At 41.5% G+C, this 14,931-nt stretch overlaps 1 protein-coding gene across 1 annotated transcript in view; it reads right to left on the reverse strand.

Annotated features, from left to right (window-relative positions):
• Positions 1-12,838: 12,838 nt before the first annotated feature.
• Positions 12,839-14,931, reverse strand: part of LOC115481096 (unconventional myosin-XV-like) — a 95,919-nt gene continuing 93,826 nt past the window's right edge. Inside the window, exon 17 of the mRNA XM_030220123.1 lies at positions 12,839-13,962. Within this exon, the coding sequence (XP_030075983.1) occupies positions 13,089-13,962 (874 nt within the window). The 3' untranslated portion in view covers positions 12,839-13,088. The remainder of the gene's footprint in view (positions 13,963-14,931) is intronic.

The following is a 14,931-nucleotide window of genomic DNA, read 5'->3' on the forward strand; positions in this document are numbered from 1 at the left end:
TCTACAGGCTCAAGGTCCTTGGAAGAAAATTTCTCTGTTCTTCCCTCTTGGGTTTAAAAGTATTTTTCTTAAAATGTCTTTGCCAAAAGAAAATCAATTACAATGAGGAAAGTTTTTAAATCCTTTCCCAAAAGAAGTGCAAAACAGCACAAAGAGTGCCGCCTGGCTTTTCTCAGGCCTAGTCAAGCAAGGCTACTCCTTGCCATGCCCTCCACCTATGCTAGCAGCACCTAGTTCAAACAGTTATATGAGTACAAATTGGTCATTTCCAAAAGCCAACCTGCTTAAGCACATTCCTTGCCTGTCACGACCATCGTGTCGCTAAAGTGTGTGAACTCTTGTCCCCTTTCCCTAAGGTAGGAATAGGCAGTCTACAAGCTCGAGGTGCTTCACCCGTAGTGACCGCAGTTCCCCAGGGGTAGAGCTCCCAGGTTCGGGTGGCCAACGGGACTTTGGAGGAGGAGGAGTGGAGAGACCAGTGGTCAGGGACCTGAGACATGGGAAGCAGAGCTGAACAAGGAGTAGAAGGAGCGAGCATCACTATCTGCCTAGCAGGACAAGGATAAGGCCCAGGCAGGTCCCAAGACAAACAGTAGAAAAGATCAGTAGATAACCAGATAAGGTATCAGGTGAGCAGCAAGGCAGATCAGCATAGGAATCCGGGCAAGGTTCAACCAGGCAGCAAGACAGGTCACCATTGGTATCCAGGCAAGGTTCAAGGCAGGCTGCAAAGCAGGTTAGCGTCGGTATCTGGGCAAGGTTCAAGGCAGGTCAGCATCAGCATCCGGGCAAGGTTCAAATGGGCAGTAAGGCAGACAGAGCATAGTGCACCATGAACTACAGACATGAATAGTAGCTGAGGCACCAGGCAATGCCTCCACCCACAATAAACGTAGACTGCCTTGAGATACCTATGTGCATCATCAAGATTCAGTTCTGCAGTGGAATACAAAATTCAATAAAGCTTCATTTTTAAACCTTACTTCACTTGTCAATTGCATATCCAGAGAAACAGACCACCATAATTTGGAGATGCCAGATACTGTGTTGCAGTAGGATGGACCCCAGATTGTTGTAGTTCCTGTCTCCAGTAAGACTGAAGCCCATAAAAATTTCTGCTACTAAATTTTATATGATTTATGTATTTCTTTTATTTAACTTTATTCAATAGCCTAATCTATGGCTCAAAGTGATGAACAAAGTAAAATATACAATACAAACAAAAGATTCAGTCCACAATCAATAAGATATCAATTATTAAACAAACACATATACAAACCAAAATAAACTCTAAAACCCCAGTATAAATATGAAATTCTCTCATAGGTGGCCTTCAAATAAACAAAAGCCAAATAGAAATAGTAGCTGTTATCAGACATCAGGAAATACTATCCTGAAAACATGTGCCTTTCACAATACTCTAAACTTTAGGCACTCCCCATCAAGAGAAAGTTCCAGAAGCTCAGTGCTAGACGAGAAAAAGCCTGAGCCTGGGTGCTGACCAACCAACACTAATCACCAGGGTACAAAGCAAAGCATCATTACTAAATCTAAAATATGTCCTAGGGTATAACATTAACCCTCCTGTTTACTAAGCCATGCTAGCAGCTGGCAATGCGCTAATGCCAACACAGCCCATTCACTTATTCTTATAAATACCTAAGGGCGTCTTTTACTAAGGGATGCTCACGTTTTTAGCGCGTGCTAAAATTGTGGGTACGCTAAACGTTAGAAACACCCATAGGAATGCATTGGCATCTCTAATGTTTAGTGTACTCACAATTTTAGCGTGCGCCAAAAACTTGAGTGTGCCTTATTAAAAGACCCTCTAAGCTTTTTAGGTATTTATAAGAATCCAATATGAAATTCAACCTGTTCATATAAGGTTTTCAAACAAGAACCTCTTGATCCAGTTTAATCTGTAGATCTGATCAATTGACCTTATTAGACCTAATGAACCAACGCTATGTTAACTTAGATCAGTGCTTCTCAACTCTTTTCTGGAGGCACACCTCAATTTTCAGGATTACCAGAATGAATATGTAGGTATTAATCATTAGACCATTTCCTCTCTTCCAAGATGATACTACTGAAGTCATTCATTGATTTTATTCACATGGCGCAATGCATCACATTACAAAAATCTTTAGATTTATAGATTATTTTCATAACCATGGAAATTGACATCAGGGGCTCCAATGATGACCAGCAGAGAAGGTAGATAGACATTAAATAGTCCTCTGAGAGATATCACTGTCTACATTTATCGCAGATAACAGTCACTAAGGGGCATATCAATGTACTAATGTGGGCTATTGTTAAGACACTATCAGGCTCATTTTCAAAAGAGAAGGACGCCCATCTTTCAACACAAATGGGAAGATGGGCGTCCTTCTCACAGGGTCGCCCAAATTGGCAGAATCAAAAGCCAATTTTGGGCATCCCCAACTGCTTTCCGTCACGGGGATGACTAAAGTTCACGGGGGCGTGTCGGAGGCGTAGCGAAGGCGGGACGGGCGTACCAAACACATGGGCGTCCTTGACCCATAATGGAAAAAAAAGGGCGTCCCTGATGAGCACTTGGACGACTTTACCTGGTCCTGTTTTTCTTGCGACCAAGCCATAAAAAGGTGCCCGAACTGAACAGATGACCACCGGAGAGAATCGGGGATCACCTCCCCTTACTCCCCCCCAGTGGTCACTAACCCCCTCTCACCTTCAAAAAAAATATTTAAAAATATTTTGTGCCAACCTCTATTCCAGCCTCAAATGTCATACTCAGGTCCATCACAGCAGTATGCAGGTACTTGGAGCAGTTTTAATGGGCGCAGTGCACTTCAGGCAGGCGGACCCAGGCCCATCCCCCCCTACCTGTTACACTTGTGGTGGTAAATGTGAGCCCTCCAAAACCCACCACAAATCCACTGTACCCACATCTAGGTGCCCCTTCACCCGTAAGGGCTATGGTAGTGGTGTACAGTTGTGGGTAGTGGATTTTGGGGGGCTCAGCACACAAGGTATGGGAGCTATGTACTTGGGAGCAATTTATGAACTCCACTGCAGTGCCCCCTAGGGTGTCCGGTTGGTGTCCTGGCATGTGACGGGGACCAGTGCACTAGGAATGCTGGCTCCTCCCACGACCAAAGGGCTTGCATTTGGTCGTTTCTGAGATGGGCGTCCTTGGTTTCCAATATCGCCGAAAATCAGAAATGATCAAGTCTAGGGATGACCATCTCTAAGGACGACCTAAATTTCAAGATTTGGGCATCCCCGACCATATTACCAAAACAAAAGATGGACATCTGTCTTGTTTTGATAATACGGGTTTCCCTGACCCTCCACTGGGATGTTTTGCGAGGACGTCCTCAGCAAAACTTGGGCATCCCTTTCGATTATGCCCCTCCAAATTACCACTAGTTCCATTTTATGTAGTGAGACCTAGTTACTGATAACTGAGGATAACAGTAAAATTACAAGTTATAACAGTAGCCCATGTTGATAACTAAGCCCCTAAATGTTTCCTGCCCTTAATAAAGGATTCAGAGCAGAGCATCACACTGCCTCTGACACAAGAATCTGTTGAGAATTGGGGGGTCCCGAGGCCCCCCAAGAAGGCTAGAGTGACCTTAATCTGACTCCATCTCTAAATAACACTAGTACTGGGGTAATCAAGGAGTTATTGCCTCTAAGGGAGACGTTAGGTCTAAGGAAAAGATACCAGCCTTATGACAAACTGGATTTAGATTACAAGTTATACAATGCATTTATACTTACAGCCTTTGATCATTAAGTGAAGCCCACAAATCATCATTTGGAATGAGGAGTTTATTTGCCAAGGTATAAGTCAAATCAGTGATTGACAACAGGCATGTACAATCAATTAATTATAGGAATATAATAAGCTGCAAACAGGTGTTAATTATTTGCTAATGTTTTATAATTTCTTTCACTAATTAGAGGTTTTACAAGGGAAAGCAATTAGGTAATTTGTCAATTCTGCTGGACACATTGGTTTCCCTTGGAGAGAGAGTGCCAACCCTTTTCTCTCTAACTTAAACCAGGAACTACCCTGAATTTTATAGGCGCCCTCAGGATATGGATAATATGACAGTAGATATACCTGATTGGATCTATGCTAATGTCATGGTTGTCACTGATTGGCTCATGCTAATGAGTAGCTTCTATCTTGCTACGCCTTTCCTTTCTCACACCAGCTGACCACAATCCTGCTCACAGGAAGTCTCCCTCCTCTCTGGAACAGCTAGTTCCCTATTTTCTTTGCACCTGCTATGACTCACTTATTTCTCAACTTGTTTTTCTAACTTACATTAGAGAAATTCCACTTTGTAACAGATACGGGCTTCCATTTTGTGTTGAAATCCTCCATTTTGTTTCCATATCTATTGACTTAACTTTTAGGCCTCAATCTGGGCTACAAACTAGGCCATACTTTTCCAGGAAGCTCCCAGTTATGTCAGCCATCAGATTTCTGACTCAGCCAAGGTCTGTAATGGCCTGAGCTCTATGACTGGGCCCACCACCATTCCAGTGGGGGGGTCTCTGGCTGTACCATAATTATACAAATCACATATAAATAACAATAAAGAATAACGATGAAGAGTTGCCCACAAACAAGGGAACCTTCCAAAAAGGTTAAAGCTAAGTGATTTTGGAGTTTATTTTAGAAACATCTTTAGAGATGTAAGAGGCAACATTTACATGTCTAGATTCTAAAATCACTGTTTGCAAATATATGTAAAGTCAATATTTGCTTAGAGTTAAACAGGCCCTAAAAAATAGACTTGACCAACATATCTAGATTAAAAAAATGTATCAATTGATTTTTGTTCCTACCCAAGATACGCACAAGTGCCAGCTCCCATATCAATTGAGGTACAAAAATGTAATGGCACTCTTGGGTTTATGGGGGGTATATGACAGATGCTGGGGAGGGTCTAGGGAATAACTTGATCCCTCAACTGGTCCCTTTCCCAAATAGTGGGCCTGACTAGGTAACTTAAGAGTTGGGATGTTCTTTTTTCCTGTTGTTTTTTTTTTAAATTTAAATCACTGGTTCTGCTGCTGTGCTACAAAAACACAGGCACACCTGTACGTTTTTAACACATATTTTCCAAGAAGTTCTGCATGCAGATCCTGACCCAAACATTTCAATTCCCCTCTACATGACCTGTCTAAATGGGTGGTAGACTGTCTGGTAATTGCTTATTTCCTGTATGGTTTGATCTGCTGCACGACTTATGTTCCACCGATGTCACTATGCTCATATTAGCCCTCTCCTCAAGTCACTTTATTGGCTCCCTATCTGATTCTGCATACAGATCAAACTCCTCTTACTGACTTACAAATGCATTCACTCTGCAGCTCTCCAGTACCTCTCCTCTCTTATTCTCTTCCTCTATTCCTTCACGGGAACTCTGTTCATTGTGTAAATCTCTCTATCTGTACCCTTCTCCTCCACTGCCAACTCCAGACTCCATTCCTTTTATATTGATGCCCATATGCCTGGAATATACTTTCTGAGTCAGTATGTCCAAGCTCCATCTCTGGCCATATTCAAATCTAGGCTAAAAGCCCACTTTTTGAGGTGCTTTTACTTCCTAACCCCTATTCAGTACTTGTGTCTGTTTTATCATTCCCAGCTTAAGTAATTCCTTATCCATTATTTGCCCTGTTTGTCTGTCCTGATTAGATTGTAAGCTCTGTCGAGCAAGGACTATCTCTTTCATGTTCAAATGTACAGTGCTGTGTACATCTAGTAGCTGCTATAAAACATGAAAGTAGTAATAGTAGTAGTAGTGAAGGTGACAAATTGACTTCTTGATAGAATTAAACTGTTGACAATTGTCAAAGCTCTCACAAAGGAGATCCCAACCTCAGTCCCTAAAGCGCATCTGACTTATACTTGAATAGCTGACCACTTGCCTATATCTTCTTATCTCCATAGACAAAGAAACCAACAATGATAGGGTAGTAGGCAAGAGAGAGGCAGTGGTGTATACAATAGGCAAAGCCATCAACTATTCACAAAATCTAAAGAGTGTATAATACAAATTCTTTATCATTCAAAGCCCTTAAAAATGTTAACAGGCAATTCATGTTAGTAAGTCTGAAGGTTATACATGACTTCTTTCAGTTCTTCTGCAAAGTTCTGAAGTCCCCACTGTTTCTTGTAGTATTTCTAGTGTCTCTGGGCCTTGCACTGAAAGGCTCCTCAGATAGTGATAGTAAAACTTGTACCCACTGTTCAGGACCCGGACAGGTCCAAGGCTGAATAGATTTCTATGGAAACCACAGGCATAACTGGTTGAAGAATATCTAATATATGACAGACTGGAATGTCATGAGGACATGGAGATGAACATGTAGGTCTGGGAATGTGTCTCTCAGAGTCTTCCAAACATTGTTGAAGATATTCAACAATCAGGTGCAGGACTATCACAGAAAATGTGCCGGAGCTGAAGGGGAGTTCTGAGTTTGTTCAGAGGAGTGTGGTAGCCGTGTTAGTCCACTTAAGGTTATCAATAGAAATCAAACAAAATAAAACATGGAAAAGAAAATAAGATGATACCTTTTTTATTGGACATAACTTAATACATTTCTTGATTAGCTTTCGAAGGTTGCCCTTCTTCGTCAGATCGGTCAGACCTGGGTACAGAACAGAGACAGTTTTTGTGTTCCGTCTTGATGATCTGCACAGAAATTGTGACAGGATCTGTCTCGATACTAGTATTGCTGGATTTCTCAGTCACCTTGGACACTGTGGATCATAATATCATTCTACAGACTGGCCAGGAAACAGGTATCAGTGGCACAGAGTTATATGATTTTTTCCGATCTGACGAAGAAGGGCTACCTTCGAAAGCTAATCAAGAAATGTATTAAGTTATGTCCAATAAAAAGGTATCATCTTATTTTCTTTTCCATGTTTTATTTGTTGATTCTATTGAGTTTGTTCAGAAAGGCCTATCCAACCATATCAGACAAAGAAGAGCTCCAGGTGGAACAACCTCCTACATGGACCTACTATTACTAATCATTTTATAGCGCTACTAGATGTATGCAGTGCTGTACACTGGACATAAAGAGACAGTCCCTGCTCGACAGAGCTTACAATCTAATCAAGACAGACAAGATAAGGACAAAGAGTAGCAAGGTTCCAGAATCTTGTTTGCATTCAACTCAACTGCCTAATTGAAAGTAATTGGCTAGACCCATGTAATCTGGCTTCAGACCTGGGTACAGAACAGAGACAGTTTTTGTGTTCCGTCTTGATGATCTGCACAGAATTGTGACAGGATCTGTCTCGATACTAGTATTGCTGGATTCTCCAGGCCACCTTGGACACTGTGGATCATAATATCATTCTTACAAGACTGGCAGGAACAGGTATCAGTGGCACAGTAGTTATATGGTTCAAATCCTATTTGTCAGACAGACAACAAATCAGTTCTGTTCAGCAGCAGCACATCATTATCTGTGGCACTAAACTGTGGGTGTGCCAAGGGATCCATACTGCCTCCAGTTTCATTTAATATCTACCATCAAGCCTCTGGCTAAGTTGCTTAGGACGATAGACACAAAATTCTACATCTATGCTGATGTGCAACTATTCATGCCCAATGAACCAGATTTACCCACAGCTCTGCCTGCTTAACCACAACTCAGGAATGGGCAAGTAACAACAAACTCTGCCTGAACCCAAACAAAACTGCAAATTCTTTGGTACCTAAGAACATAAGAGTAGCCATACTGGGTCAGACTAATGGTCCATCTTGCCAAGTATCCAAGTTCCTGGCAGAACCCAATCATGGCAAACTCCATACTCCAAATCCCAGGGCAAGCCGTTGCTTCCCATGTCTGTCACAACAGCAGACTGTGGATTTTTTTCCTCCAGGAATTTGTCCAACCTTTTTTTGAACCCAGATATGCTAACCGCTGTTATCACTCCTCCAGCCAAAGAGTTCCAGAGCTTAACTATTCGTGAGTGCAAAAATATTTCTCTTATTCCTTTTAAAAGTCTTTCCATGTAACTACCTAACACAAGTGGACAAATACTGACTTCAAAATACCTTTTGGGAAGTATGAACTCCCCCTAAAAATCACAGGTCAGGAATCTTGGATACTGCTAGACTCATCACTCACTCTGATCCCTGCAATTCCAACAACCTTTAAAAATTGCCTCTAGCACCTATGGCAGCTATGAAATCTCTCTCTATATATTGAAAAGATGAGTCTGACCACAGTGGTCCATGCCATGATAACATCACAAGTGGACTATTGTAATGCCCTGTACACTGGTCAAACCAAAAAGAGTTTGTATTAGCTCCAAGTAAGTCGGAATGCTTCAGCATGACTGATAGAAGGCTGCAAATAACGTGACCACATCGCACCCTTCCTGCAAAAACTACACTGGCTACCAGTACTTTACAGGGCTAAATTTAAAGCTCTGTTTGATTTTCAAGGCCCCCAGACAAAATTGGCCAGAGTACTTAAAGAATAAGTTAGAATTTTACACAGCTTTGAGACCCCCAATGTCCTCTCAAGGAGGATCGCTATCTGTACCCTTATCAAAAGAAATTGTACAATGTGATAACCTGCCAGCGAGCCTTCTCAGGAGAAGCCCCAAGCTCTGAAATTTACTCCCAGTTGGGCTACGAATAACTCAAGGACTACCTCTACTTCAGAAGCAGGTGAAAGCCTGGCTCTTCTCCTGAGCACTTAATACATAGGGTGACTGACTATACACTCATTCTGCACCTGGACTAGCTTGCTACACACACTGTAACTTAGACCAGTTCCTTATATCTTGTTTAACTGTACAAAGAACTTGCCTTTAGTTTAGCCACCCATTTATTTATCCCAACTGACTCTGTACCACACATCTTGTCCCCACCTATATATCTGCATTTGACCCCTCAGCTATATGGTAAGCTGTATTGTAGAAAAGCATTATTATCATATCTGTTATTTAAATGTTGTAATGTTGCTTATTAGGTGTTTCATTAGTATTATGCTGACATTGTATTATATCTGTTATTTGAATTTCAGTGTTGTTAAATGTGTATATTTTTGGTCCTGTTTCATGGTAGTCCTATTATTAGATTTCAGTTTGCTGTTTTCAAGTTTACCTCATTTATTGTATTTATGTTAATATTTGTTCATTTTACTATTGTTTTGCTGTTAAAATTATAAGCTTGATGTTAATATGTACCTACTGTATACCACCTTGGGTGAATTTCTTCATACAGGCTGTTAATAAATCCCAATCAATAAATAAATAAATAAAATACAAATGTGGATTCTGTGTAGGATTGTTCTCTTTTTCCAGCTGAAGGTGTTTCTGATGTTCTAGAATATTTGCAGTGTGACTTTCATAGGTAGGGTTAGTGCAGAGTGAGTGTCTATTGTAAGGTTTTGTTCTACTTCTCGGTGTCTGGCGCTGGAAAGAGTTTGTGTTGCTGTCACTGATGTGACACCTGAATTTGAACAGAATGTTTTTATAATTCTGTTCTGTGCCTGTTGCTGGGAGTTTTGTTGTTCAATTTGGGAATGTTCCCTGTGAATGAATAATGATACTTTATGGGGTAAACCTATAGCAGGATGGTACAATTTATGAATGCTGATGCTGCACGCTGAGCATTAATTCTAAAACGTCATCTGTGCACCAAGATCCCGCTGGGGAATACTAGCCTAAATCAGCAATGATGCAGCTTAATGTGAGCGTGAACAATTATGCCAGATGTATGGCAGGCATAAGTAACAGTTCATGTCTAAATGTGGCACTTTATTTTTATTAATTATTTATTAGGATTTATTTACCACCTTTTTGAAGGAATTCACTCAAGGCAGTGTATAGCAAGAATAAGTCAAACATAAGCAGCAGACAACTACAGCAGTAAAAATAGTCAAATAACAGTACAAGTACATTACAATGTCAACACAATACACACTAAGACATTTTAATAGACAGCAAGGATGGAACATAGAGATGGATAAGATAGAGTAACAGGAATAAGAAAGTAAGGGACTAATTTAAAGAAAGTTGCAAATGAGGTCAGAAAGCTCCTTGAACATTATCTTTGCAAGCATAGGAGTGGATAAACATGTCCTGCTATAGTATGTGCAGCCGGTGTCATTCCCATTAAAGGCTTGGTTGAAGAGCCAAGCATTTACCTTCTTCCTAAGTAGAGGTAGAGGGGCATAATCAAACGGGGCACCCAAGTTTTCCTGAGGATGTCATGCAGGATGTCCTCACAGAAGCGGCGGGGAGGAAAACCCATATTATCGAAACAAGATGGGCGTCCATCTTTCATTTTGATAATGCAGTTGGGGACACCCAAATCTCAACATTTAAGTCAACCTTAGAGATGGTCGACCTAAATGTTGAGATGGTCGACCTTAGAGATGGTCGTCTCCGGTTTTCGGCCATAATGGAAACCGAAGACGCCCATCTCAAAAACGACCAAATCCAACTCATTTGGTCATGGGAGGAGTCAGCATTCATAGTGCACTGGTCCCCCTGTCATGCCAAGACACTGACTGGGCACCCTAGGGGGCACTGCAGTGGACTAACTGATGCACTAACTGAACGGAAAAAGCCCTTCCCTTACCGATCCCTTAGCAATTCGGAAAGGAACAGGCATGCATGAAGGAAATTGCATGCAAATGAGCTGCTCGCTGTTAGCTTATTTGCACATGCTTTCCTTCCTAAGGAGGGGAAGCCAGTGCAAAGCAGCCATGCGTTATGCGTGGCTGCTCTGTGCATGCCAAAGATGGCTTCATATACGCAGACAAGCTGCATGTATAATAACCGTCTACAACCTTAAAAAACACAAGTCCAGGTGCGTCTTTTTTTTTTTTAGTATGGGTGAAGGACGTCCAAATGTTAGGGGCCTTTGCTATGCCTCCGTCCATCCAAAATGTGAATGTTTCTGTGAGAAGGATGTCCATGTCTTTGCTATGCCTCTGAAAACCCTTTTATTTATTTGGATTTTGGACCACAAGTAGCAGCAGTGGGATTTGAACTGGCCACCTCTGGAATGCAAGACCAGTGCTCTAACCACTAGGCCACTCTTCCACTTCACGCTCTTGAAATTTGGCCATCCCTGTGGGGAGGGGGGGCAGTTCAGGATGTCCAAAATGTTTGAAAGAAGGATGTCCACGCCCTCACTATGCCTCTGCTGACACACACACACCTCCCCCCCCCCCCCCCCAGGGACCTGCATACTGTGCGATGGACCTGAGTATGATATTTGAGGCTGGCAAAAAAAGTTTTTAAAGTTGTTTTTTTCAGGGTGGGAGGGGGTTAGTCACCACTGAGGGAGTCAGGGGAGGTCATCCCCGATTCCCTCCGGTGGTCATCTGGTCAGTTCGGGCACCTTTTTGAGGCTTGGTTGCAAGAAAAAATGGACCAAGTAAAGTCAGTCAAGTACTTGTCAGGGTTGCCCTTCTTTTTTCCATTATTGCTCGAGGACGCCCATCTGTTAGGCACGCCCCAGTCCCGCCTTTACTACGCCTCCAACACGCCCTCAGGAACTTTGGTCATCCCCGCTACGGGAAGCAGTTGGGGACGCCCAAAATCGGCTTTCGATTATGCCAATTTGGGTGACCCTGAGAGAAGGATGCCCATATCCCGATTTGTGTCTGCATAACCTATCTAATACAAGCCTTGCTAGTAATTTGTTCATTAATGTTATGCTAAGTCATTTATCTTATATTAGCTTTTAACTATATTTACTCAAGCCTGTAGATTTTAATGTTACTCTAGCTAGTAGATTTTATTGTACATGTTAAATAGACCTATTGGGATTCTGGTGCCTTCAAGTTTCGCCTTGCTCCAAGAGGGGTTGATGTAGGATATTTAGGTTCCTTGAGTTGGTTATGTTTAAGGGATTTCCCAACTCTCCTTCACGTTTGCATGTATCCATATAACCACATGTTGATTCTCATTATGGCCTGTTCACTCACAGTACCAAAGCACCTATGCCACCCTTTATGCTACACCCCTTCACTGGACTCTAGGAGCCCTCTGAAATGGATGGCCACATGCTAGAAGTCCTACATATGAAGGCCCTATCTAATAGGCCCTTCAAGAGGGGAGATGAAGAAAATGGTTATCATTTGCCTTTAGTGAAATACTGGTCAATAGGCTTACAGCTGCCAACTAGGCCTCAAAAATCATAAAACTATGTCTGACCCAGGATTTCACAGAATTGCTGTAACATTGAATTGTGACAGCTTATAAGGCAAAGTGAAACTTGGCAAGGGTACAATTGATGTAGAAATGCCAGCTGGACAAGGCCATTTTGAAAACCTGTGGTCAGAGATATGTTGCAAAAGATAGAATTACAGTTAGCCAGGTGCAAGAAAACAGAACTATGAAAAGGGTGGACTGAAACTTGAAGGACAAGAATTGTCATAGTGGTCGAAACTAGTAATTGCTAAATAGAATTACTAATTGTCAGCTGAGACTGCCAGTAATGAAGTTGTTAGAACAAAAAGGGTATAAAAACTGTCAGCTTGACCAGTGTAGTGAAGACCTCAGTATCTGTGACATCTGTTTGATTCACTGACTGACCTCCCTATGAGAAATGTCCTTTGATTGCGCTTACAATTGATCTTATTATAACTGCCTTGGTGAGTATTAATAAACTTTGAGAGCTGATTTCTCATACCTGCTCTTGTCAAGTTTTTTTTTCCTTCCTAACTTTATTAAGTGCGTGCAGCACCTCTGGGTTAGATAGAACAAATAAAATAAACACTTGATCAGCCAGTGAGGTGTCAAATTGGTTTCTTGATAGAATCACATTGTTGCCAATTTACAAAGCTCTCACAAAGGAGATCCAAACCTCAGTACCTACAGCACATCTGGCTTGTACTTGAATGGCTGATCAGTAGCCCACATCTCCTTATTATCTCTATAGACAAAGGAACAACAATGATAGGATAGTAGACGAGAGGCAATGATGTGTACAATAGGCAAAGCTATCAAACTAGTCTCAAAATCTGAAGAGTATGTAATACAAATTCTTTATCATTCAAAGCCATTAAAAATGTTAACAGGCCCTTCATGTTGGTATGCCTGTGAAGTTATACTTGACTTCTTTCAGTTTTCTGCAGAGTTTCTGAAGCTCCACTGATTCTTGTAACACTTCTGGTGTCCCTGGGCCTTGCACTGAAAGTCTCCTCAAACAATGATGGTAGAACTCTGACACACGCTTCAGGACCCTGGACAGGTCCAAGGTAGAACAGATTTCTATGGAAACCAGAGGCATGTCTGGTTGAAGAATATCTAATATATGACAAATAGGAATGTCCATGGGGAAATGGAGATGAACATGTAGATCTGGGAATGTGTTTTTTAGATTCTTCCAGACATTGTTATAGATGATTCCACAGTCAGGTGCAGGACTATCATAGAAAACCTTCAGGAGCTGAAGGGGAGCTCTGAGTTTCTCCAGAAAGGCCTCTCCAACCATATCAGATAAAGAATACCCCCAAACTGCCAGATGGGACAACCTCCTACATGATCTTAGGATAGAGAGAAGAGCCTCAGGTTGGAGTCTAATTACTGGATGCTTGTTGGCAATCAACAATTTTTCTAAGCTGGGATTGTTTCTAGCTAATGACAAGAAAACTGAGTCTTCAAATTGCCCTGGGAAGTTAGTAAAGTCTACCTCAGTGAGTCCTGGATAGGCAATGGGAGCAGCCCCAAACAGACTTTTTAGATTCGTTTGGAGGTCTTCTAGATGCACACAAAACCCAGCCAGAAATAGACTTTGAAGCCTGGAATTTCTTGAATGACACAGTTGGTCAATAATAGTGGACACCAGCTCATGACATTGCTCATCTGTACAGTCAAATTTGATTCTTGCAGATTTTATGAAGTGACCATACTGTTTAAGCATCAGGATCCAAGTCTTACTTGATGCAGGTTTAACTCTAGACAGAGAAAGCACAGGGTAAAAGTTAGCGTTCATATACTGAGTGCTGCTCTGGTTATAATAGTTAATGAATTTCTGGAAGCATTCTCCAGCATGAAAAAAAGCCTGGTGAGACATCAGCAGTGCACATTAGGAGTGGCCATTATTATTACTCAGGCCTCAGTCCTTTAATTGCCAAATTTCTGAATGAAGTTATTAAGTGAACAATTCTATAACTGGGCACCTCCATTTGGGTACCTCAAGACCACGTGGTAGGAGCCTGTTCTGAATTTAGGTGCCTAGGTTTTGTTATAGAAATTCAGTGTAACCCGGTAATGGCGAATCTAACATCTGGGCATCCACACTTACTCGAGCCACAGAGCTGTGTAAGTACAGCATCTAAATGTGGCAGGGATGTGCATAAGCCCTGCCTATGCCCTGCCCATGTACACACCTTGCAAATACGTACTCTGTAAGCTAAGCTGGTATTTACACAATAGCACTGAGGTAGAGTATAGGCATTTGAATGCATATGCACTAACATATGTGAATATATATCATTCCAAGTATACCATAATCTGGGAAATAGGAAACAAAGACCATCAGCCGAAACAGGGCAAAATGTATACCCCTAAAACAAGTGGTATCCTTATGATAACACTGTATAATAAATTTTGCAAAAACAAACAAACCTTCAAAAAAGCTTTGTGAAAAAAGTAAACAGCTCTTTAATAATCCAACAACATCCACAGTCTCTACAGCATGGTTGAGCTTCCACCAAAAGATAAAGTGAATCATTTCACACAAGCATTTTAAAATTGTTCAACATCAACTCCAAACTGCCATAACAATTTGTTACTCATTGCTCCATTCATTCGATGCTATGTTTATATTTGGGTTACATGATGTTTATATTTGTTTTTTTAAATTTTTGGTTATAATAGTCTGCACCTGAGGACAGTGGTGTAGGAAGGGGGCGGGGGAGGCA

Source organism: Microcaecilia unicolor, chromosome 1, assembly GCF_901765095.1.
Source record: "Microcaecilia unicolor chromosome 1, aMicUni1.1, whole genome shotgun sequence".
Taxonomy (NCBI): Eukaryota; Metazoa; Chordata; class Amphibia; order Gymnophiona; family Siphonopidae; genus Microcaecilia; species Microcaecilia unicolor.